The 25,219-nt window shown below is 52.8% G+C and overlaps 2 protein-coding genes across 15 annotated transcripts in view; both read right to left on the bottom strand.

Annotated features, from left to right (window-relative positions):
• FXYD6 (FXYD domain containing ion transport regulator 6) overlaps positions 1-6,487 on the bottom strand; it is a 31,616-nt gene extending 25,129 nt beyond the window's left edge. For 6 of the 8 annotated variants that reach the window (XR_005054282.2, XR_012132727.1, XM_073239720.1 and 3 more), the window contains exon 1: positions 5,529-5,663. The gene's annotated coding sequence lies outside the window, so the exon portion shown is untranslated. Of the gene's footprint in view, positions 1-5,528; positions 5,687-6,329 lie in introns of those variants that run through there. The other 2 variants (XM_073239719.1, XM_036992703.2) reach the window with 2 other exon arrangements.
• Positions 6,488-16,787: 10,300 nt separating this feature from the next.
• The window catches only part of TMPRSS13 (transmembrane serine protease 13), a 34,568-nt gene continuing 26,136 nt past the window's right edge, over positions 16,788-25,219 (bottom strand). For 3 of the 7 annotated variants that reach the window (XM_073239716.1, XM_073239717.1, XM_036992693.2), the window contains one exon: positions 16,788-24,625. In XM_073239716.1, the coding sequence (XP_073095817.1) occupies positions 24,599-24,625 (27 nt within the window). In that variant the 3' untranslated portion in view covers positions 16,788-24,598. Of the gene's footprint in view, positions 24,707-25,219 lie in introns of all 7 variants that reach the window. The other 4 variants (XM_073239715.1, XM_036992692.2, XR_012132716.1 and 1 more) reach the window with 3 other exon arrangements.

Here is a 25,219-nt window from a genome sequence, read left to right as displayed (position 1 = left end):
CCTGCACACCTGGAAATCTGCCCTACCTCTGGATGATGAGGTGGGGCCTGTGCACGTATGGCGAACCCCACCTTGTTTGTCTCTGCTTCAGGAAACACACAGTCCCCTCCCCCCTGCCACATGCCCTCCTTCCCCTAATTCCCACAGAGCCAAGACCCACACCTCTTTTCGTGAACTGTAATCACTAGTATTCTAGGCATCCCTGGATCTCCAGCACATAGCATAGTAGCTGTTCAATAACTGTTGATGACTAAATGAATGAATGCTTCAGCATCATTAGCCCTTTTGGTCATAATCCAATCTGAGCTCAGAACCTGGGGATCCATGTGGAATTAGTAAGGAATCTGACAGCTTTCTCGGTGCTTCTCCATTTCGCCTCTCCGAGGCTCTGTCAAACCCGTCACCAAAATGCTACGATGAATCAGCTTCTGTCTATTGATCCAGCCCCAAAGCATCCCCTGGACCTCAGATGGGGTTGGGTTCTTAGTGTCTGGACTGAGCTAAAGGAACCGGGCAGACTGAGAAGGGGTATGGGCATCCAGGAAGGTCCACTTTAGGGACGTGCGGTGTGCGTCTGGGTATGACAGCCAGGGAGACAGCTGTGAGGGACAAGAGGGCTTCCAACACCTCCCAGCGGGGGAGGACGTACCCCCAATGCGTTTGGTCCACACATGCTCATTGGACTTTCTCCATGCGTCTGACTCTGCCAGGCACTGTCTGGGGGACAACAGACCTCGCCTTCAAAGAGGTAAGTGGGAGTGGAGGGGAAAAGACTTACCTGTGAGTAGCTGAAGAGCAGGCACCGTGGGCCGGGGCCTCAAAGAGCATTTAGGGCTTGGGAGGAGGCAAGCATGCCTGTTTACTGGGAGGTAGGAAAACCTACTTGGAAGAATGAGCACTTGAGAGGAGCCTTGAAGGCTGATGTAACAACAGTAATAATGCCATAATAATAATAATAATAATAATAATATGTTGTGTTGTTGTTGGAGCAGCTACTATCTCCCAGTGCCTACTGTGTGCCAGCTTACCCCCTCAATCATCATGCTTATTTGACGGACAAGGAAACTGAGACTTGGGAAAGTTATGAAAATTAGAAGTGTCAGAGTTTAGACTCAAGCCCAAGTCTGTGGATCTGCAAAGGCCCCCACCAGCTACCCAGAGGGCCGGAGTGAAAGCTCATTCCGCATAGAGCCCGAGTGAGCAGAGGCAGAAGGCCGGGAACTACAGGGCTCGGGATGCGCATCCGGAGAAGGTGCAGGGAGGGTGGCTGCAGCTGAATCTCAAAGAGCCTGCACGGCCAGCGTCAGCCACCCGTCCCTGTTCACAGGCAGTGAGAGCCACGGAAGGTTCGCTGTAACTGGACCTGATCCACGTGATCAGTGGCCAAGTGGTTGGGGGCCGAGAGAGTGAAGTGGAGGCCACCCCACTGGGCTGGGTGACAGACAGCCGCTGCCTGGGGAGGTGAGAGGGTGTGTGGGGACCTGCGAGCATGTGCCTGTGTGTTAGGCATGGAAGATTATATATGTGTGAGAAAGGAAAAGTGTGTGCCCAGGTGCACGCGCATGGCAGTGTGGGGGGGCTTCCTGTTGAAGAAGGCTGCAGAACCCTCATGGGGAGAGGTGGGGGAAGGGAAGCAGGGGGAGAGAGGAAGGGACAGGGCAAAGTCACCAATCTACCTGAGCAGGAAGGCCGCGGTGCATGAGAAATCACTTCACAGCTCTGGGCCTGGCAGGCTGGAGGGACTCCATTGACATTTGTTGAAAGGATGTGTGAATGAATGGAAGACCTTGGCCTGTGGTCTCTTCCAAGGCCTGGATTTGCCCTCCACCTGGGTGGGGGCTGCCTGCATTCCCAACAGACCCTCCCTCATCCCGGGCCGTCTTGGAACCAAATCAGATGCTCCGAGCCGGAGCAGCCCTGTTCCCATGGCTCCAGCCTGGTCCACAGGGCTCCAGCCCCCTCTGGGGCCTCGTGCTCCCCCGTACACCCTTGTAACAAATGTGCTCCTCTGTGGGCCCCAAGCTGACCTCACCCTTCCCCAGGTCAGGGTCTCCCCTCCTCCCTCACATTCCACAGCAGGGAAGATGCTGCCGCATTGCTTCTAAGCTTTAGTCTCGAACTCCTCATCAGGGACAGAGAACCCTGACCAGCACCTCCCGTCACACTCTCCTGCTGCTAAAGGTTCCCCCTGGGGGGTTGAGGGGCACTTCATAGACCCACCGCATGATGGCCCTGGAGCTTGTCCTCACCACAGGACACCTCTTTCAACACTCCACCCAGCCCATTTTCATCCTGGCAGAACAGACCGGGTAGACTAGCAGCCCTGGAGGCCCCACTCCCACAGGCTGAGACAAGAAAACCCGGTCTGCTTCTCGGGCACTCGCTGTCCCACTGGGTGAAAGGTTAAGCTTTGTCTGAATAACCAGGCCCCTTTCCTGCCCAGCTCAGCTGCAACCCTCTATTATGAAATGATGACTACAATTTGACACCTGGAAGGAAAAGGGATCTCTATCGAGACTGCATAATCTCCAAAAATTTAGAGGAAGAAATATGTTAGAAATTTTGGAATCTAAACCCGCAACCGACGACCGTGGAACTAGAAGTCTAAAACCTCAGAGACTTCCAGTTGCTTGAAATCTGTCTAAACCATGTCTGACTTTCACCAGAAGCCAAGTTTGCTTCCAAAAAGAAATCTGTGGAATGAGCGCACTTGCCCTTGGGCAGAGCCAGGACCAGAACCTGGGTCTGCGCCTCCCGGCTCACAGCCTTTGTGCTACAGGCATTCGGCCTCCAGGGGCTATGCCTGTCAGGACTGCTTGGCTTCCTCTGGGGCTGCCTGGAGCAGTATCCTATCCGGACGGCAGCCAACGCGGCCCAACAGGGCTCCAGGGCCAGGGGATGTATGTACTGATTTATGGGAGCCCTGGGTGGGCTGGTTCATGCTGTGGGGAATTTCTAGGGGCTAAGGAACTAACTGCTCCTTCTCCCCGCTCTCCTTGCCACACCAAGAAAGTATAAGCCAGCGGGCTCCCAGCCCACTGGGGAACCCACACTGTGGAAGCCACATTCCTGTCCCCAGGGGATTGCTGGCACTAGATAAAAGAAGGCAGGAGATGTGGAACATGGGGTGTGGGGTCACAGATCGCAGCTGAAGAGTCAAAAGGTCTCAGCCACTGCCGGGTCCGAGCCTCAGTTTCCCCATCCACATGACGTTCTGATTGGATGTTCCCTCAAAGCCCCGTTTGGCTCTGAGAAATCTAGGATTCTGAGGCCAAGGGCTGTTTCTTCCTCCTCACCCTCATGTCCCCTGCAGTAAACACCCAGTAGGTACTTAATTCACTGAATGGGTGAGTGGAATGGATCCTCAGTCAGTGCGAACATCACACAGAGGCCAGAAAGGAGATTCTTCCTGCAGGTGCACCACCCGACCTCCAGAGAAGCCCCAGGGACTGGCAAAGCCCTGGCAATCCCGGAGCCTTTGCAAACCCGCTTCCACTCCTACAGAGCCAGAGAGGAAGGAGGAACATGTGCCTGGAGGACAGAGGGTGGCCCGGAGCTCTTCTGCTGCCCATTTTCCGGCTGACACCCACCCACCTGCCCCCGCCCGCCCCCCTTGGCCCTTGTCCTCCTCCCTGCCCGTCTCTCCCTGCCCTCCCCTGCTGCTTTGGCCTCTTGGCACCATCACACCTTTCCTGCCTCCTTTGTGGCGGCTCAGAGCCTTCTGCTGTTCCCTTAACTGCCTGATCCCCTGGTAGGCAGGCAGACGCAGGGGCAGATGTGAGACTCCTGCGGGGGTCAGGAGCCCCAGGCTTTCTCAGGGGCGCAGCTGGGAGAAAGCAGCAGTGGAGAGATTCCAACAGTCCATGCCCAGCCTCTCGGGTCTAGCACCAGGAGAGGGGCTCCTGTTTGAGGGCACCTGGAGTGGATTTCTCTACCTTCCTGGGCAGGGCTCCTGGGGAGATGCTTCCTCTGGCCCTCCTGAGCCTCCCCTGCGCGCTCCTCCCCCCAGGAAACTGCCCTCTTCCAGTATGAAACCTATTTAGGAGTGCTGTGTGTATATGCTGGGGGAGGCGTTGGTAGGCGTGAGCATTGGCGCGTGTGAGTGTGATGGTAGGGTGTGTGTATACTGTGGTGGGTAGTGTGGTGTGTGTGGTATGATGTGTGTGTGAACTGTGCTTAGGGCGTGTGTGGAGAGTGGGACGTGTAGTGTGTGTCTGCAGTGTGGTATGTGTACATGTTTAAAGTGTTTGGGGTGCATTTCTGATGCGTAGTGTGTGTCGGGGTGGGGGGACTGGAGTGGGTAAGGGGCCACCTCAGGTTGGGGTGGGACCTAGCTATCCAGGGTCTCCTACCCAGAGAAGCCAGGGATAACCAATAGCTAGGCAACCATGTTGGGGGGCAGGGCAGAGATATGGAGGTGAGGAATGGACAGGAAAAGGAGGGAGGCTGCCAACTGAAGAGGAGTTTCCATGGCAACTACCAGGCAGGTCACGTGCAAAAGGCTAAGTTGCAAAAAACAGATACACACATCCACCTGGGCCCTGGGCCCTGGGTGGGGGTCCTTTCAGAGTAGGCATGGGCTGCCCGCCCATTCATCTCCAAACCCACTGATCCGGGCCCAGCCAGAGCAGGACACCCCAGGAACAAAGGAAGCGGAGCCAGGGGCCACATTCTAGGGAGAAGCCTCAGCAGCCACAGCGCCCTCCACCCTCACCCTGAGGCTCGCAGCAGGGGCCTGGCCATGTCCATTCCTCCAGCCAAGATGCTCCCTGCTCCCACCCTGGGTGCTTTCTCCACCAGCCACCACTTGTGAGAGCCTGAAGCAAGCGCCACAGCCCCAGGCTGCTCTCCCAGGTGTCCACAGAAGCCCAGCACAATGGGGAGGCTCTGCTAGGGGCGGCCCTGCTGGGGGAAGGGGGCTAGGCAGGAGGAAAGCAGGGGATGGGGGGCCCAGGGGCCCCTGGAAGGAAACGGGTCGGGATAAACAAGATGCAGAAAAAAACTGATGCAGACGTTCTCCTTCGTCCCACGCCCAAGAAACCCAGCCCTTCCTTAACTGCCCGCATCCGCCTGCCCCAGCATCCCCAGGGCCCCCCAGGCACCAAACCAGCAAGTTCCATTTTGCATTGCCTGTGAGTGTCCACGCTCACACCCAGTCACCTCCCCATCTTCATATCCCCGCGCTCCACTCCAGTGGCCACTGCTTCTAAGCAACAAAGGGAAAAACCTCTGCACACAGGGTGGGGGCGGCCCTTCGCCTTCTCCAAAAGCCTTAGCCCCAAGCCCCAGGCAGCAGCAAGCGCCCGCCGCCCCGCCGCCAGGGCCTGCCTCGGCTGGGAGGCGCCTCTCCTCTTCCGACGCCCGCGGTCCTCCACCGCCCGGCCGCGTCTGCGCTGCCCCGGCGGGAGCCCAGGAGGACCGCTCACACCCACGGGAGCAAACAAGCCCGGCAGCGCCCCGGCGCCGGCGCCCGGTCCCCACCCCGGCCTCGGTCCCCGCCCGACCGGGCCACCCCCGCCAACGCTCACCTGCACGGCGCGGGGCCCTCCGAGACAGCCGCGGGAGGACGCACCGCGGCCGGAGCAGCCCGGGAGTGGCGGGGCTGGGGGCAGGGCGGTGGGCGAGGCCGCGCCGCTCCCCCGCCTCCCTCCCGCGGAGGCTGGGCCGGGCCGGCGAGGCGCGGCGGGCGCTGGGGGCCGGAGGCGGGGCTCGGCCGCGGCGGGGCGGGGGGCGGCCGCGGGGTGTCGGGCCGCCGGCTCCTGGGGGTGTCCGCGCGCGCCCCCCTCCCCGCTCTCCCCTGCGCCCCGGGAGGGGGCGCGTCTTGCCAGCGGCGCCCGCAGCGCGGAGCAACAGGAGCCCGCCGAGGGGGCGGGCCGGCGCCCGCGGGATTTGCCACCAGCTGTTGCTTTTTGGGTTTCCGGGCGAGGGTGGGAAGGGAGCGAGACAAACACAACGACAGAGCTAGTGTCTCTCTGAAATAGTAAACTGACGGGAAGGAGAAAATAAGAAAAAATAACCCAGCACCAGACACAGCAACCCACGTTAATTGGGAGCCGCGGCAATTAAGGGGAATGAGTACCAGGAGCATGAATGGCTGCCTTGGGCGCCCGCTGGCCCCGCTCCTGGTTATCGTCTTCAGCTGGAGCCAGGTGAGGGGCGCGGGGTGGCGCCCTCCCCGGACCAGATTTGCCGCCCAGAACCCCCTTTGCCAGGCCCCTCACTGGCCCTGCCCGGTCACAGTACGGCCTCTCCCAAGCCCACTCCTCAGGGTCCAAATTCAAGATGACAAACTGAATTTGGAGGTTTAAGTCCCCGCTCTGCCATCCTACCTGTGACGTGACCTTGAGCAAATCACTCAAGGGAGCTCTCGAGCCTCGGTTTCCTCCCACGTGGAAATGGCTGTGAGAACAAGGACCTCCCGGGGGTGAGTGCTCAGTAAACTGGCTGTCATGATGAGGAGCGGGGCTGCAGGGCCACTCAGCTGGCAGCCAGGAAGCCTGCTGTCCCCCTGAGAATGCCCGGCCTGAGCCAAGATGGGGGCAGACAGGGTGAAGGGTGGTTCCTGAGAGGCTGTAATTGTCCGAGGCTGGGCAGGGCCGCGGGGCTTCCTTACCAATCCTTAAACGCTGGGAGGTTGGGTACTGCCAGGAAGAGGCCCAGCCCTGCCTCCTGCACCCCAGCCCTGGGCCTCAGCTTCCTTATTAATGAAATAAAGGAGACCCACTAGATTATTCGGAGGCCCCTTCCAACTCTGACCCTAAATGATTTTATTATTTTAAGAAATGGTCAGGTCTCAAAACCCAACACAGGAAATGGACCTGAATTCAAGAAGGCTTTGCACAGATTTTTGAAGCTGTAAATGGCCACTGAGGAAAAGTGGGGCAGTTCCTCTCAGGGCAACCCTCAGGAAGACAGCTCTGACCCCCCGAGCACAGGATGTTGGCCAATGGACTCTGCTCTGGCCCAGTCCCCAAGTCCCCTTTGTGTCTCTGGAAGCAAAATCTCTTTCATCAAAGCCTGGCTCCAATCTTGACAATCTGTGACTTTACACAGACCGAATAACTTTCCTGTCCCTGTCTTTTGCTCTACAAATGAGAAATTGACCACATTTGTTCTTCGTTTGCTCTGTGACAGAGATGAAACCACACCACTTGCTAGGCCCGTGTCCTTGAGCAAGTAGATGAATCCCTCCCAGAAGCCTTCAGCTTTGGCCAAATCACGTCCTAGGTGCCCCTGCCTGACACTGTTGACCAGCAGAAGGCCACAGAAGGATGACAAGAGCTGCGGTCATATGAGGCAGGGCCAAGGCTCGCCTCTCAAATGCAGCTTCTTCAGAATCCATCCAGAGTTTGGGGTGACAGCTATGACATCACACATAGCCTGTCCTCAGAAGAGTATTGTCTCTCCCTCCCATCTACCCCTATGAAATATGTGCATGGGTAAACTAAGGTCACCAGCTGCTCCTTTCTTTCAACACATTTCTGGATGTGAGACGCTGCTCTGCACTGAGCCCTGGGCCAAGTTCCAGGACACAACAGTGAAAGGAAAGGGATGGTCCTTTATAGCTAATGGGCAAGACGGGTATGTGTCTAATAGTCACACAAATACATGTGTAGTGAAAACATGGCTCAGAGCCCTGAGGATGTGCATTTGAGAAGTGAGCTGAAGGGTCAGAAGGTATAGGAAGCTGAGGGAAAGGAGCCAGGTATTGGAGAGACAGGTAGGACTGGGAAACGATTATCACACAGGAACCGAAGCATCACATGCAAAGGCCCTGAGGCAGAAGGAGCCGTGGTGTGGAAGGAGCCCCTGTGGCTCTCAAGCAGAGGCAACAGGCTGGAAGGCAATGCAGGTGCCAGACCAGGTAGGCCTGGTAGCTCCTGGGTGAGCCCAGCTTTAGTCCTCAGGACAATGGGAAGCCACTGATCAGGAATTGGGGAGTGTCTAGCTCAGGATGTAGGCGGAGGCCAGATGGAGAAGAGCACGGCCAATGTGAAGGTGAGAAATGGGCCTGGATCCCAAGGGAAGAGACCTCTCCTTCTCAAGGTGCAAAGAGAGAGCTGGGGCACAGGGCCCAGCCATGGCAGGAGGAGGGCAAGAAAGGACAGAAACCATTTCTAGATACTTCCCCATCCTACCCCCCAAATTAGCCCCATGGAAAGACGTAGGGCTTGGGAGGACAGTGTGACCATTGGGAGCAGAAGGGACTGCCCTGTGCTTTAAGGCTTGTGCTGAGCTGAGTCTCTCACAGTGTGAGGCTAAAGCCCCATCCAGATGCACTTGTCCCCATCCCTTTGTACCTGGCACAGCCACACACAGGAAGCTGAGGCCCTGCAGGGAAATGAAAGGGGCGAGCCCAGGAGTCTTGGAGGGAGACCTCTGCCCCTCCTGGGTGGACACGGGGGCTTCTGGGATGTGTTCACCCTGGGGTGCAGACTGCAGGACCGGAGCAGATCCTGCCCACCAGTGCTACTTTGGATCCCTTCACACTCACTGGGCTCTGTACGGGTTTGAGTGTCGTTCTCCCCACCCCATCCCGCCCCAAGCCAGATGCAAAGCCCCCAAGCCCGGGGACAGAACTCTTCCCTATCTCCTTAGCTGAAAGAGCACTGCTGCCTTCCAGACGGCCCCTTGATCCTCACCGCTTCCTCCCTCCCTGACCTTTCTTTCTCAGCTCCTCCAGCTCCTCCCCCAAGTAGCTTGTGCGGGGGGCCCCCGTCACTTTACATAGTTCCTGGGCAATCCAACCCACAGCTGTGTTCTGACACCCACGAAGGGCTGATGACCCCAACCTGGCCCTCACCCCAGACACCCACATGACTAATCCCCAGGGACCCAGCACTGCTCATGCAGAATCCATCATTGGAGCCCCACAAAGCTGCTTCCCCTCCCAAGGCTTCCTTGAATCCAAATGGCATTGCTCAGCCCAGTTACTCTCTCATGGGAAAACGTGACTTGCTCACACTCTCCCAGCACTTCTCTGGTCAAGGTCAGGCCGCTGTGGGACCAGCGTCCTGCTGGAGAGTCTGCCTCAGTCTCCCCAGGCTACCAACTCTTAACTTGCTAGTTATTTTCCACCACACAGATGCAGTTCAAACCTTCAATGGCTCCCTATTTTCTAAGAGGTAGAGTCTGACTTCCTAACATGACATTCAGTCTTCATAACCCAACACCCGCCTACCTTTCCTGCTTCATCTCCTGACCCACTGTCCACCCTGCCTTCCCCATCCCATCACCCTTGTCACCCCAGTCCTTGCAAATGCTGTCCCCCAGCCCAAGAGGGCCACTCACAATTATCTAAATCCACTGCCTGCCTTCCCGCCCCCAAATCTTTGCTCATAGAGTTTCTCTACTGAAAACATCCTCTCCCTTCCATCTGTGTTTAGGAAAATCCTATCTGCCCTGCAAAGCTAAATGCAAATATCACCTTATTGAAGTTAAAGCAATCCTGTCCAGGCCCTCATGGACAGAACTGCATCTCTACATCTATAATTATACTTACTATGGTCTGAATTTTACTCTACCTAATTGCAAGTCTGTGCTGCATGAACAGAATGGAGCTCCCTGAGGACGGCCTGGCCTCTTAGTCCCTTTATAGACCCCAGTGTCTTGGCTGGTGGCCCACTTATAACCAGCTGAATTTGAGTGAGCTGCAGCCCACAGGACCCTGCATGATCTCGCCTTGGCCAGCCTCTGCAGACTCATCTGGAACACTTCCTTCCTTGCTCTCTCAGCGACCTCTCAGCCTAGCCAAAGGGTCTTCAGAACGGGCTCCCTGGGTGCTGGTATGCTGGGCCCCAGCCATCCCTGTGAAATGCGATTGTTTTGTTCTGTCTTTCCAAGATGGAAGGATGAAGTGCCTGGTGCTGTTGAGGCCACAGGCAGAGGAGAGATGGGTAGTGAGCCTCACCGGCTCTTGACCAGACTGCGTACCGAGGAGGAGCAGGGAACCGTGACACTGACGTGGGGGTTGAAAAGCAGGACTTCCCTCACACGTGGAGCTGCAGGCACTAGGTAGGACGGCAGACACCGCTGGTTCCCTAGACCAGACCCACACTCATCTTGCCCCTTATCAGAACTTTGTCCTAACTGACCTGCACTGGGCTCAATTTAAAGTACTTATTCCCCAGACTCCTTTGCCACTAGGGATGCCCACATGACCCAGCGGTAGCCAAGAAGATGAGAACAGAATTATCCTGAGTAAGAATTCTAAGAAAGACGCAACACTGTGGGACTTGTCCCTTTGCTCTCTTCTCCTCTGTCTTCCTCCTTCTCTTCCTTCTCCCCCTCCTCCCTCTCCCTTCTCTTCTCCCTCTTCTTCCTCCTCCTCCTTTTTTTGTCAGAAAAATGCATGTGATGTCTGGAGGTAAAGCAGCCATCTTGCAACCATGAAGAAAGAAGTCTGCAACTAAGGAGGGCAGGGCAGGAAGCCAGGAAGAGCCCTGAACAAGATCTGAATGACTTCATTCAAGCATTCTTGTTTGCTGACCTTAAAATAAGCAACCAGTTATTTTACCAGTAAAAATGACTTTATTTTGGAACAGCAAAGAATTACAATTTGGGACAAGCAAACTACGGAAAGGCACAGGGAAGTCCAGAGAGGACCCTTATTTTGCAGAGAAAAAGGAAATTGGGAAAGGCTGCATTGGATGAAATTCCAATGGAGGAAGGTGAGAGTTCAGGATAATGACAGTTTCTCATTGGCTGAGTTGTGGCTGTTTCTCATTGGCTGGGCTGTTGCCAGGCTAGGAGAAAACCTTTCTTCTTCCTGTTGGGGTCTGCATTTGATGATGACTGGGTAGGGTGTGAGAGATCCCCATCCTGGCCTCCCAACTCTATTTAAAATGAGGTTTCCTTTATTCAGTTTCACATGTTAGATGAGAATATTCAGCTCCTATTACATAAATATAGCTGGTTTTCTGCTCCATGCAGCCAACACAATCCTGACACAAGGGGTGGAACAGCTGGGAAAAGAGCCTTTCATCATGAGAAAGCAGAAATTCAGCACAAGCCTTGCACCCTTAGGACACCTCCACCTGCCGCTTACAGCCCCATTAGCATGCTCCTGACATATGCCAGCACCTCTCTTCTTGGAGTGGGTCCTGCCGGTCCCTTTCTTTGGTTACCTTTCTATCAGGATCTTGATTCGGGGGAAGAGAAGAAAGCAGAAGCAGTCAGAGAGGGGGAAGCCTGAAATAAAACTTCACCCTGTGTTTTCATAGGAAAACCACAACATATGTCAGGAAACAAGGCGCGCCAAAGCACGGATGTGATTTCTTCCTAAGTGAAAAATCCACCCAATCCCGTTGGTCTGGAGAACCAGTTGCTGCCTGATTAACTTAAACTTGTGTCTTCAGTGTGAAACATCACCTCAAGATGCTGATCTCTAATTATGAGCACACATCTTCCAGAGTTGCTGGTTATCCAAAGTGGAACACATGACCGCTTCTCCTCTGCAAATAGGCACCCCTTTGTTTTCCAAGGAATGTAAACGGGGGTAAAGCGAGCAATGTTGCCCTTTGACGATGACTTGATGTTGGAAATTCAATACATAATGTCTCCCTAGACAAGACCAGAATAGCTTCATGTTTCTGCTTTCCCTCTGCATGGGGAAGCTGACAGCCTGTTAGCATAAGCAGACGTCTAAACTCCCCAGCCCTCCCTGAGTGTCTGGAGCCAGCATTTCTGGGAAGAGGCACCTGTTTATCATATACTTTCAACCCACCAGATCCAGGCTCAGCATAAAGGCTGTAGCTGAGTTTTTGAGCCATGAAGAGCCAAAAGGAACCAGCCAGTCTATAGACCAGCTTTGCAACCAGGCAATAACCCACCAGCCCTATCGTGTTTGCTGGGCAACTAAGACTGATTTGAATCTGCTTATTCTTTTGTATCTTCCGCTCCCAGCACCACTCCACAGCCCAAGCTAGAGTTGAGGAAAACAATAAAAATGATTTGGGGCTGATGGATTGTTACGCTTCTTTATAAGGAGTCATGGAACCTGCAGACTAAGGACTGTGAAGGGAGAGGAACTTCCCTACAGGGCAAACTCGGTGCCTGTAGACAAACCAGGGTCCTCCCAAGGCAGGCACAGCAGCAGCCAGACGCCCGGCACCCTGGGGCTGTGCCTGGCCTGTTTTGGGAAGGGGCTCATCTCTGATGACAATGGGCATCCTAGAGGGACCCTGGGCTGGTCAGCTGACCCTTGTGGTCTCAGAGGCATCATCTCTCTTGGGTCTTTGGCTGCCCCATCCCTCTCAACCGCCCTATAATTCTGTTCTCTCTTGGATGCTGCTGCTCATGTAATTGCCTCTCAGAGCAGTGGCCTTGTTGATGTCCACCATTTAAAGCGTTATCTCTATTGATTTTCAATTTTCTGGCCCTGGACGGAAATTTAGATGTGGCTGGTGGGAGATAATGGGCACAGAACACTTACTATTCTGGCCATTCACTTGAATATTAAACATTTATGTAGCCCTTGGAATACAACTCCTTCCCAGCACATTGTTTAAAAGAGAATCCACAGTTGTCTTCTTAAGTTTAACTCAGAAATTTCTTCTTCAGAATCAGAAGGGATACAATGACTTAGCCCACAGAAACTATGTGTTTACTTCTAGATGGTAAGAAACTTGAAGATAGGAAGGGTGTCTGGTCTCTGTTTTTAACTCTCTCCTGCCATCCCACTTGATAATTGGCGGATTATCAATATCTGCTGGATGCAAAGGACAGAGAAGCCAACATCAACAGTTAGGCCCCGTATCTGTGCAGAGAGGCTGTCTGAGGCTGCGCCCTGTCTGACAGGAAGGAGAAGAGAGAGATGGAAAGCAGGCTCCCTGGGACAGGGCTCACGGTAGACTCATCTGGAGCCTGCTTTTGAAATTACGGTAAATTGTCTTTCCAAACAGGCCTCAGCAATATCTCCCAGTCCACGGGGTCTTCGCAGTGAAACTCAGCCTCTCCTCCCACTGAGCAGTGGAGTCTGTTCCCTCTCCCTTCAATGTGGGATGGCTGTGTGACTTATTAAGAGCAATAGAAAGAGGCAGAACTTTCTAGACTGGGCCTTAAGAGATCTGCAACTTCTGCCTTAGATGGGTGGGATACCGCCTCTTGGAAGCCTGCTCTCTCATAAGTCCAACTACCCTGCTGGGGACAGAGAGAGACCATGTGGAGAGAGGTCGGAAGCCACCCTGCATGTCCCCATCCCCAGGAAAGCTGAGTCTTGGAGGAACCAGGGCATGTGAGGTTTGTGTGTGCAGAACCCTGAACCAGACGCAGTGATGAGAGTCCAGGGAAACAGCCTCGGAATATTTGAGTTGCACGAGACCTCAGAGAACATTCTGCCGATTGGAAGCCCAAGGCCCGGAGAGGGGAAGCGACTGACCCACAGTCACATCGGGTCCCGAGTGAGGTTTCCTGAGAACTGGTCTTGTCCTCTTTCCCTTCCCCTGTGTATCTCTCAAGATTTCCATGTCCTGAGGATCCAGAAAACACAGACTTTCTGAAGGCCATGGAAAATATTTAAAAATATTAACTAAACTATATACTTGTGATGCTGGTTGTGTGTGTCCCAATTAAGGTGAAAATACTAAAGCACCCAAGATAAAAGAAATTTCAGAGTACGAGGTGAAATTAATCTGGAATGTCTTCCTGGAAGAGTTGGCCTTTGAAGGAGGAGAATGGACATTGTGGTGGGAGAGGAGCTGCAGCTGAGCTGGAATGAGATGTGTGGGAGGGGCAGGCTCATCTACTTGGCAGGTTCGGGAAGTCCTGCTGGGAAGAAACAGCAGTTTCTAGGTTTCCATCTAGGGCCTGCTTTTCTTATCTGGTTCCTCCACCAGCAGAGGGAGGACAGGGCTGGCAGGTGCCCAGGTGGGAGGGCCTGAAACACAGACTTCCCACAGGGCTGGTAAGAAGCTGGCCAGGCCTGGGAGAAGACCAGCCGGTAATTAAATCAGTGAGGCTGTGGGCTTGTGAGGTTGGCTAGCTTTTTATTTGCTTGGCTGATAATTCTTGCTCAGCAGACATTAGTAATGCTGTTTGCAGTTCCCATGCTAAAGGACAGGTTCCTCTGGAAGACACTGAGAGGGTGGCAGAATGAGCCTGGACAGCCACGTGGGTAAAGGACTTCATCTTTAACTGACCCCTGGTATATGCCTCCCATGTGCCAGGCACGGAACTAGGCATGTTGCATACCTGCCAACACAGCAGGCGTGAGTGCTGGTATTCCTTAGCCCCCCGTTCCTGTGACCTTCCTTAGGGTGAACTCCACCCTGTAGCAGACCACCGTGACAAAAAGTCTTGGTGCATGCAGAGAAGCCTCTCTCTGGCCAGGAGAGGCGTCAAGGATGTAACTCAAATGCAGCGGCCAGCCTGAACTGGTCGTTTACCGTATGCTGGCACTGCACAAGTGAGTTACCGTGTGTCCCCTCCTTCATCCACACTGCAGCCCTGTGATGCAGATCCTATTATTATCCCCATTTTAGAGACAAGGAAACTGAGCTTGAAAGAGTGAAGCACCTTTCCCAAAGTCTCTCAGTTGGTAAGTGGCAGAACCAGGACTCAAATCTGGGTGCAAAGTGAGTACTTGTTTGGGGTTCTGCTTGTGTGACCGTGGCTCATGGCTCTCAGTGTCCTGCATTTCTGGCCCTTTCTTCCCATGAGGAGATCATACTCCACAGGGCACCCCCATGCATGATCCTGTGATACAAGAACCCTCTCTTACAGCCACCAGCTGCACCCAACCCCTGTCCTGTGTAGGGCAGAGGCCCTGCTGCCCTCTTTGTCTCTCTCTGTACACCTGGAGCAATTAGCCAGGGACAGGCAGGAAACTTCTCTTTGTCCTGAACCCTCTGTTTAGGGGAAGTTCAGAAGGTATTTTTCCACTCTAGACAAGCCATTTCTCTTGCTAGCTCGTTGTGAACTTCCTGTGTTCTGTGCTGTTGAGATTTGATTTCTCTGTCTGTGATAAAAGAAGGGTGCCTTGTGGCTGCTCTACTCAGGGACCGGTAAGAAATAGGGGCTCGGCTGGAGGCATATCCGGCTCCCATCACCATCATTTGTGATGTGCCCTGAGAAGACAACAGCAAGAAAGAGAGAGTGAGCTTCCTGCCAGGAGGATGCTTAGATGGAAACTGCAATCTGCAGTCGAATATCCCAAAGCCTAGCCGGAGCCAGTACAGGCGTGTTCAGACAAACGCGACTTCTAGAACTGGTTCTCAAACTTAAGTGCAAATCGCTGTCACCAGGGGTTAAAGCACATATGGCTGGGCCTTGCCCTGGAGGATGCTTATGCCTCTGGCCAGGGGACCACACTGGAGAGCAGGGAGCTGGGCAGGAGTGCCGTGATGCACCGCCAACAGCACCTGGATGTCCACACGTGCTCAAATGCAGGTACACGTTCAGACAAGGTCCTCTTTGTTTGCGGCAGCCTCGGGCCCCGCTCTCCCCTTACTCTTTGGGCTCCAGCCTCTCCAGTCTTCTTTGCATCCTTCAAACCATGCGCCTCCCGCCTCAGGAAGAAAAATAAAGGAGGGAGAGCCATAAAAGGAGGCAGAAAAGCAGGAAAGCTCAGGTGTGGGCATGGCTGCGGGGTCTCCTGCAGGATGGTCCCCACTGAGCATGCAACATGAGATATAAACTTGTTAATATTTACTTCTGGATAGTGGTATTAAAAGTGATTTTTGCTTTCTTCTTTGCAATAGTGTCTACTTCATAATTTTGTTGGGAAAGTAAATGAGATGAAGTATGTGATCATGTGGAGAGTTTATAGCATGATACTTGGCCCCAATTAACAGTTCCCTTTATATTATTTGGATAGTTTTCAGAATTGTTTGGATTTTTTAAACATGTTCCTATAGTGAGAGCTAAATTACAAAATTACAAAAACAATGATGTTTAAAAAAAAAAACCAGGGTGGAAAGATCCGAGGACAGGACACTATGATAAATTACAGGTATGTGTCCTCCACCTCCGCCTTCAGCCCTGCTCCCAGCACTTAACACAGTCCTTAGTACTGCTACGTGCTTGTGCCAATTGGGGACTTCAACTGAATTTGGAGCACCTGTTCGTCCAGAGGGATTATCAGAGAACCTGATGGAGTCCTGATTCAGGAAGCAGACCCCACCCACGTCATTGCTGACCTTGAGGGCATTAGCCATACTCTCCCATCAGAGCAGAATGAGGCAAGTGTTCTAACTAGGTTAGAGCACTGGCCTGGGATGCATCAGGCCCCGGAAGTAAAAGAAATGCAAATTCCCAGTGACTCTCCCACCCACTCAGCCCATCCTTACACACCAATTAGGTTAACATCTCTCTGCTTCAGCAAGACCCAGCATAACCACAGAAAGCTAACTAGCCGGGCCCTCTCCGAATGAGGGGCTGCTCACCTTTTCCTGAGAGTGGGCAGTGAGGGATAAAATTTCAATAGAATTTCCAGGGACTAAGTCTCCTAAATCAGTATGTGCAGATTGCCCTCTTTCGTCTTGAGTGTGGTCTGAGGTGCAGTCTAAAGACCCCTGGGGGTGCCTGAGACATCTTCAGGGGATCAGCAGGGTCAAAACTGTTGTCCCAGTGATATTACGGGCCATTTGCCTTGGCCACCACGTTGACACCTGCACCAATAGGGCAAGATTGCTGGCTCCTTACACGAATCACGGCAGTGGCACCAAAGTGCGCGTGCTGTCATTGCATCCCTCACCACCACATACTTGCCACGTTTGCTTGGGAACCTCCCTGATGAGCAGCAGCAATTATTAATTATTAAAACTTACTGATTTTATTCAACCTCAATCCTCAGTACATGTCTTTTTAATATTCAGTGTGAAAAAAATGGGGAGTATATACATAAAGCACTTCTGCTGCACACCCACATTCTAAGATGGTCTTAAGGAGAAGCGCTGGCATTTTTGAGCTATGAGCTGAACCAGCCACTTTTCTCATGAAACACCACTGTTACATGAATGAAGACTGACAAACTATGATTATTCAGACTTGAGTCATTTTCTCAAAAAGGCAACCTCCAGGAAGAGATCTGACAATATTTGTAGCTAATGATAGAACTTGAACTTTCAATCGAACATTCGAATTTTGGAAAATTCGGGTCTGCGAGCTTGATAGCTTGCCAACCCTTACAGACTTCTCTGATGAGACCAGTGGTGATATTAATACATATTGTTTTTCACATTATCTAATGAAGTCTGTCAATATCAGGAGATGCTCATAACTCAAAACCAGTATTTTCCAATGACCAATGCACGATGTTATAAAATTAGGCCTGGGTAAAATAGTGCACCATAGACTAAGAGATTTTAATGTAAGCAAGTACACTGACAGATTTCAGATTCCACATTGCAACCAGCCCTCAAGAAACTGCTACTTGTCAAGTTTGAGTATAGTATCAAAGAAAAATACCCATAATTTTCTGAAAAAGCTATTAAAATACTCCACTTTGCAATTCTGTATCTGTGTGAGATTGAATTTTCTCATGTATTTCAACCAAAACAACATATCTCGACAGATGGAGTACTGAAGCAAGTAAGAGAAACCAGCTATTTTTTAGGCCAGATATTAAAGAAATTTGCAAGACTGTGAAACAATGTCACTCTTCTCCTTAATTTTTGTCTTGAAAAATACAGTTATTTTAATATCATTTGTTACCATGTAATTAAATACTTAGCTATAAATGTAATGAAATAGGCATAGGATCTGTATGCTGAAAACTATAAAACTTAGGTGAAAAAAATCAAAGAAAACCTAAATAAATGGAGAGACATAACATGGTCACGGTTTAGAAGACTCAGTAGTTAATATGTCAATTCTCTCCAAGTGGATTATCAATTGATTGCAATCTCAATAAAAATTCCAACAGGATTCCTTAGACTATAGACAAGCTGATTCTAAAACATATATGGGAATGTAAGGAATGAAAAAGTCAAAGTAATTTTGAAAAAAAATTTTTTGGAGGATTTACCCTAGCCAACTTTTAAACATACTGTGAAGCTACAGTAATTAAGACAGGGTGGCACTGGTGAAAGGATAGACACATAGATCCATGGAGCAGGATAGAGTCTAGAAATATAACCCACAAATATGCTCAACTGGTTTTTGACAAAATGCAATGGCAATTGGATGGGGAAAGTACAGTCTTTTCAGCACTGGAACAACTGGACATCCATTCTGTAAACAAACAAGGAACCTCAATCTGACCTCAACGGTATCCAAAGTTAGCTCAAATAGATCTCACATCTAAATGTAAAACATAAAACAATAAAACTGCTAAGAGAAAATTTTTACAAGCTTGGGTTTGGCAGAGTTCTTAGCACAATTCAAAAAGAAAAAAAAATGATAAATTGAAATTCACCAAATAAAAAAATTTTGTTCTACAGAACCCAATTAAGAGAATGAACAGACAAGTTGCCTGGGGAAGAAATAGTTACAGATCACATTTCCAACCAAGACTAATATTTAGAATATATAAAGAATTCTCAAAATTCAACAATAAGAAACAAACAACCCAACAAAGAAGCAGGGGTAGGACCTGAACAGACACACCTCACTGAAGAGGAAATACAAACGGCAAATGGCACATGAAAAGATGCTCAACATCATTAATCTTTAGAGAAATGCAAAGTAAAACCACAATGAGCTACCATTATACATCTATTAGAATGGCTATGATAAAAAATACTGGCAGTACCAATTAGTGGTGAGAATGTGGAGCAACTGGAACTCTTATATATAAGGTGGGGATGCAAAATGGTACAGCCCCTCTGAAAACAGCCTGGCAGTTTCTTGTAAACTTAAACATACAATTACTGTATGACCCACCAGTACCACCTATAGTGATTTACCCTAAAGGAGTGAAAACTTAGGTGAGTTGAAAATCAATACACAATTACGGAAATGTTTTCTGCTATGATCTCATCAGGAAGGGATGGCTTTGACGCAAAGGAGAATAGAATGTCTAGGCCTCTCTTGTGCAACGTTTGTAGGAGAGACGGGCCTGAACTGTCTGCAAAAAGGGCTTTGGGGCTGAAGAGAAACGAGCAACCTGGGCCTGACCCAGGGAGAGTGGGATTCCTGAGACCGGGGGCACAGACAGCAGCAAATCCGTGGTACTCCTGCACCTGTAAAATCCTCTGAGCGGTGCCAGGAGGGCCACAGACCGAGCACCCAGCCTGGAGAGCAGCGGGCAGACTTCCCTGGGGCGTAGCATCCTAGGGGAGAACATGAAAAGGGACATTTTCCAGCCAAGCTGCAGCAGTTCAAAGTCAGATTTTAATCCACTTTTAAAAAGAACAGCAGCATTTCTCGTAGCTGAGTGACATGGGACAAACGCCTGCTGGCTCCATAGATGTGACTTGGAAGCCCAGAATGGCTGAGATGGCGCTGGGTGAGCATTTGCCATGAGAAGAGAGCTAAGGGTGGTCTCCTGGGGACAGCATTAAGGAGCTTGTGGAAGACAAAAGGGGCGGCCAAAGGGCCAGAAGGGGACCTAGGAGAGCTTGAGGTCACAGAAGGCGTGGCAGTTTCACAAAGTAGTGAGCACTTGACAGTGAAATGCTGCAGAGTGTTCCAGAAGGTGAGGACTAAAACATCCACATCAGATTTGGCAACACGCAGTTCACTGACACGGTGGGGCAGGAGCTGGACGGCTGTAGATGGAGGAGAGTCCGTGTGGGGTCCGAACACGTGTGCCCCCTCACAGCCCTGAGCTGTCAGCTCCATGGCTAAGCAGTCAGATGCCACCAGAGCAGGGCCAGGGACAGGTAGCCGCCCTGGTCCCATCAGTGACTAGAGAGAGCAGGGTAAGCTCACCTCGGTGGAGCTCCATGACCAACAGAGGGGGACGCGCATCTGCCTCAGGTGTGGTGACCCCTCACGGACGTCACCCCATGACCGTAAGTTAGAGGAAGGTTTACACAAAGAAATGGCACATTTTCTAAGACCTGAAGATGTCCCCAGATGTCCCCCTCCTTTCTCCTTTGTCTGGCGAGGGGTATGGAAGTGAAGGACCTGGCTCTTCTGCTGCAAATTCAACACTTGTTGAGAGAGCACAATAGCTAATCACTTTGCCCTGCTTGTTTCCATGTGGCCTCCCCTTTATCCTGCCACGTGTGGGACAGATACACCCATTTCACATATGAGGAAACAGAGAGGCTGGCTTGCCCAACATCACATAGCTAAGTAGGTGGTGCAGCTGGAATCTGCACTGCCAGTACTTGGGCTCCAACTTTAGTGCTCTCTCCACTACCACGCAGTATAATTAGGAGGAAACATTCCAAGAAAATGCCATGCTCCCTTCTGTAAAAAGTGGAGAACTTCCCCTGAGACTCAGGGCAGGGACAGAGGGGGCATCCTGTTACAGCCAGCTCCCATGTCCCAGGGGCAGGAGCACAGCTGTGGGGGACCAATGGCCAGGCCACGCCCTCGCCTGCTCAGAGGACTCATCTAATGAAACCTCCTGCTTGGACAGCCCGGGCTGCCTACGGTTCTCCCTGTTTGGCTGGGTAGACCCATGGTAAGATCGCTGCCTGGGTGGCAGGTTTCCAAGGATCGGTAAGCCTGGGTCAGTGCAGAGGAGGCAGGGAATGAGTGGCATGTGCCTCTCAGAGCCACCTACGCCCAGAGGAGACATGGAGGTGTCCTGGGGCAGCAGCTTGTCACGGCATGGGAGGGCATCCCAGAAACCATCCAATTGGGGTGGGGGTACAGGAGGTGTGGGAGGCCCCCTCCACTCATGATGCACTTGTCCCAGATTCTGGGAACTGCAAGCGGAGTCTCTGGTCATGTGACCCTCTGAGGTGGGTACCCAGGCTTCTCTGGGGAATCGTCCCACCCTGCCCGTCCCAGAGCAGAGGCCCGTGGCAAATGCAAGGAAAGACACACAGAGCCAGGTGGCGTGGGTCCTAAAAGGCTGCAGCCAAGAGGACTCCACCTTGTTTTGAAAAGCAGCTTCTAAAATCAGACAACTTGGATTCAAAGTCTGACTCAGCCACTTGGTAGTTGTATAGTTTGGCCTTTGTTTCCTCATCTGTAAAACAGGGGTATTAACAATGCCTACTGCACACTTACAGGAGCTAACACACGTCAGATGGTTAGCACAGCATCTGGCACGTGGCCAACATTCAGCAAATGCTGGCTCTTGGTCCCATTACTGTGATCATTATGAGGAGCTCTCTGCGTGCATCTCCCAATTGCATCCGGACATCAGCGAAACAATAGCCCCCGGGAATCTAACCAAATCCCAGAGGCAGCTGGATGGGCAGCTAGGCTGGAGCTGGCTCCCTCTCCAAAGAGCCATCATCTGTCCCCACCGCCCTCCAACACAGTTGCTTGGCCACCGCCTCCTTCCCCAGGGACACTCAGGAGACAACAGAGTTGTCAAAGCCAGACTTCGGCTGGTACCTGGAGATGCCTAGGACCCAGGGAGCACAGGACAATGTCAGCAGAAACACCCTGCCCCGGGAGCGCGCGCGGGTACACGCGCGCGCGCGCGCACACACACACACACACACACACACACACATATCATCCACCCACCCGCTTCCTGGAGATTTTACACTACTTTGGGAAGCGCCATCACCCACCTTCCACAATTGTTACACAACTGTATAGATGTCCCAGGCCGAAGGAATGTGTTTTTCTTTTCCTACCCTGACACTGTCTTTTCTCTACCTTCTCTCTCCCCTGACCCACATACCTCCACCCTGCCCTGGGAGGACTGACACAGGAAGAAGTTCTGGTTTCTAAGGAAAAACAACAGATGTGGCCTAAAACCTAACTGGGCTGCAAGGCCTGGCTTACGGACTAAGACCCACTTCCTCCCGTGGGCAGGGGTAGCAGGTCGTCTAGAATGCGTGCTCGCTCTTGCACAAGCCCCAACCGAGGACTGCACTTCCCAGCCCCACTTCATCCAGGCGGTGCTGGTGACACGCTGACACCCATACGATATGAGTGAGAATGACATGTATCGGTTCCTTGCCAGAACGTTCAAGAAGGGATGTGCCTTCTCCATGTTTTCTTTCCTCTCTCTCCCAACCAGAGTCGATGACAAAGTCACCAGGCAGGAAGAGTCTGAGTCCCTCAAAAGTAATGTGGAAGGAAGCTTCCCACTGACCCGACATCCTCCTTGGACACTGAGATGGACAAAAAACAAATGTGGATGGATTAAGCCACTGGTATTACAGGAGTTGTGGGATCCATTCGAGGAGCTGTGTTACCCCCACTGCTAACACAGTAAGCTTGGCATCTGCCCCCACAGCTTCCCGTTCAGATGGAGCAAGAAAAAAAATGGAGAAAGGACTCCCCTGCATCGAGACGGAGACCAAAGCAAACAACCCTGAGGTGCTCAAAGGCCAGGGCCATGGAGGCAGGCCTGGAGAATTCTGTGCTTGTGGCCAGAGTGGGTACTGCGAGGTGCTGGGCTTTCATCAGTGGGATATGGATGGTGGAGGTCAGTACAGTCAATGCGGGAAACCCACAGCCAGAGCAGGAAGGTGCAGATCTTTCAGAAGAAGCCAGTGAGACCACCCATCAATTCTTTTGGAAATAGTTGAGTCAGGTAAGCAGTGAGAGTTTCTTGTGAACAGGTCTCTTACTGAGCTGGTAAAGGCAGAGGTGGAGAAAGAGAAGGAGGGAAAAAGGGAAAAGGAGGCGCTCAAGGGTCCCTCCCCACGCCTGTCTGTGTTGTGAAGGCTCACCTGCTTCTAAAGACGCACTTCAAACCATGTCCACCGTGCAGGCTTCTCTGACCTCCCTGGGTACACCTGGTGGCTTCTTCATCTGTGCTCCAAGCCCGGTGTCCACGCTCAGCCACAGCTTCCAGCACGCTGGGGCACGAGCTCCTCAGGACCCTGCTGTGGGCTTTGCAGCCCTTGGGCCTGGCATAGGCACCCGGCACAGAGTGGGCACTGATATGGCGGGCGAATGAATAAACAAGTGAACACGTAATTAAACGAGCAGAGCCCAAAGCTGAGGCCCACACGGAGGCTGTCTGGGTCCCTGAGCGACCATCTCAGTTTTCTACCTAGGGTGCCAGTGTAACAGCCAATGACAAAATTTTCAGGTCACACAACTTTTATTGCTGAGGGCCATTGCCGGGGGCTGTTGGAGACCTGGATGTTGCCCTCCCCAAGCCCTCAGCCTCGGTCACATGTCACTAGCCCCTCAGACTCTGCCCAGCCATGCTAGGCAACCCCAGCCTGCTCTTCCAGACCAGTGCCTCCCCACACCACTGCCAGCCTGAGCCAGGCCAGGCTGATCTGCAGGGACCCTGCCTCTGGGAGGCATAGTGCCAGCAGGCGGGTCCGTGCAGAGGGAGGGGAATGGGCAAGAGACAGGTGCTCCAGGGGGGAGGCTGGGGAACACCCGGGCCTTCCGTTGGCACAAAGGCCGGGTGCACTGAAGGCTTGCAGGGGTAGGGCAACTCAGATCCTTCGGAGGGCTTTTGTAGGGCCTGGGCACAATGTCAGCCTGCTCTCCACGCAGCCTTCATGTCAGTGCCGCTTCTGGAACTACTCAAAAATCGAAAGGCAGAGGAAGCTGAGAAGAAACTCCGAAGTCCCAGTACAGCACCGGGTGTGGGAGGCGCCTGTTCCCCCGGCTCCGGGGGGCCTGCCCTTTTCTTCATGCCCTGGTGGCAGCCCTTGCTTGGATGCCGCCGCAGGTGTGGCTCTGTGCATGTCAGAGCTGCTCACCAGCCCAAATGAGGATTTGCATCCCTGAGTATCTCAGAGGGGCCCCTTCATCCAGTCCGTCAAGGCCAGAAACATTCCGCCAGCCTCTGGAGAGGGGCGACTCCCATGAATCTCCCAGAATTCTTGGGGTGCTTGCTGCTAGCTCTGAGGGCTCCCGGAAGTTTTGGAGATTCTTTAGAAATACATCCACTGCCATCTCTTAAATATAAAACTAAACTAAAATAAATCTGCCCCAACAGCCTGTGGCCAGTCAAGAACAGTGAGCCCTGTTCCCAGTGTTTGGCCTGGACAGCCATGGCTCGGCCAGCACCGCCATCCAGGGCACCAGCGGGAGGGGGCAGGATGCTTGCAACGCCAAGGGGGGCATCTTCCCACTACAGACAGTCCAGGCACCCCACGGCACCCATTCTCCGTCCTGCGACAGTGTGTCCCCTGGGTCGCTGGGGGCTGCTCCATCTGGGCTAATCTCTGAGTCCAGGTCAGAGGAGCAAGACTTCTTGATGGGACCTTCCAGGCCCTTCCCTGAGCTCTGTTTGGGCTCCACCTCCTCCAGCCATTATGGCCGTGCCTGTAGGAACCTCCACGGTACCCAGCCTGTTATCTCCAGGTGATGTCCAGCCTGGGGTTTGGGATGAGTTGACAGTTCTCCTGGTTTCTGAAGACACTGGGAGAGCAGCAACACACGCTCACGCACACACACACGTGCACAGACACGCATGCACACACACACACACACATGCAGACACACACACACACAGTGTGTATTCACAGAGGCAGCAGACAGCAGAGGTGGGAGTAACGAAGGTGCCTGGTGGCCGTTAGCCCAGATGATGTCCCAGCGGCCCAGTCCCTGTGGTCAGAGTCTGTATGGCAGCCAGTGCCGTGAGCTGGAGCAGGGAGGCGGCTTAGGATTTCCGGAAACGCACCTCACTCTGAGGACGAGAACAGGGCAGACAGGGTGAGGCAGGCTGGGAACATCAGAGCTTAACACTCAGGCTGGCTGTCACCTGGCACTGCCCCACAGAGACAAGGGGACAGCGGAGGGAAAAAGATGGAAGCAGGTTTTGGGAGACGCACTAGACAGGGTTTCTGCAGCCCCTCCGTGTCCCGTCTGAGCTCTCTCCTCTGCTCTGCCTGCACCCAACAGGAAGGGAAGGGTGGGCACAGCGTTTCTGCCTGAGGGCTAAGACGTCAGGCCCGGGGAAGGGAGGGGCTGACTGGGTCAGCAGGTGTGGGGCTGAGTCTCCAGTTCCCGATTTCCAGATGCCAGGAGACCAACTTCCTGCCCAGGAGGAGAGGCCGCCTACACACGCCCGTGTGAACCCATGCCTTGGCCATCGCCAGGGAATGGCCTTGGTGCTGGGGCTGCACTGGCCTAGGACCACCCTTCCCCAGCCCCCTGAGCCCTGTTCTGAGGAAGGAAAAGGAAATAGGCAGCCGGGGTTGGCGTGATGGCTGCTCCCGGCTCTGTCCCGCTCTTCTGCACTTCTGCACACCCCCAAACCTGAGGGATGAGGGGACCTCTG

Source organism: Manis javanica, chromosome 6 (assembly GCF_040802235.1).
Source record: "Manis javanica isolate MJ-LG chromosome 6, MJ_LKY, whole genome shotgun sequence".
NCBI classification, from domain to species: Eukaryota; Metazoa; Chordata; class Mammalia; order Pholidota; family Manidae; genus Manis; species Manis javanica.
The sequence above is the reverse complement of the archived record's forward strand: the minus strand, read 5'-3'. Positions and strand labels throughout refer to the sequence as shown.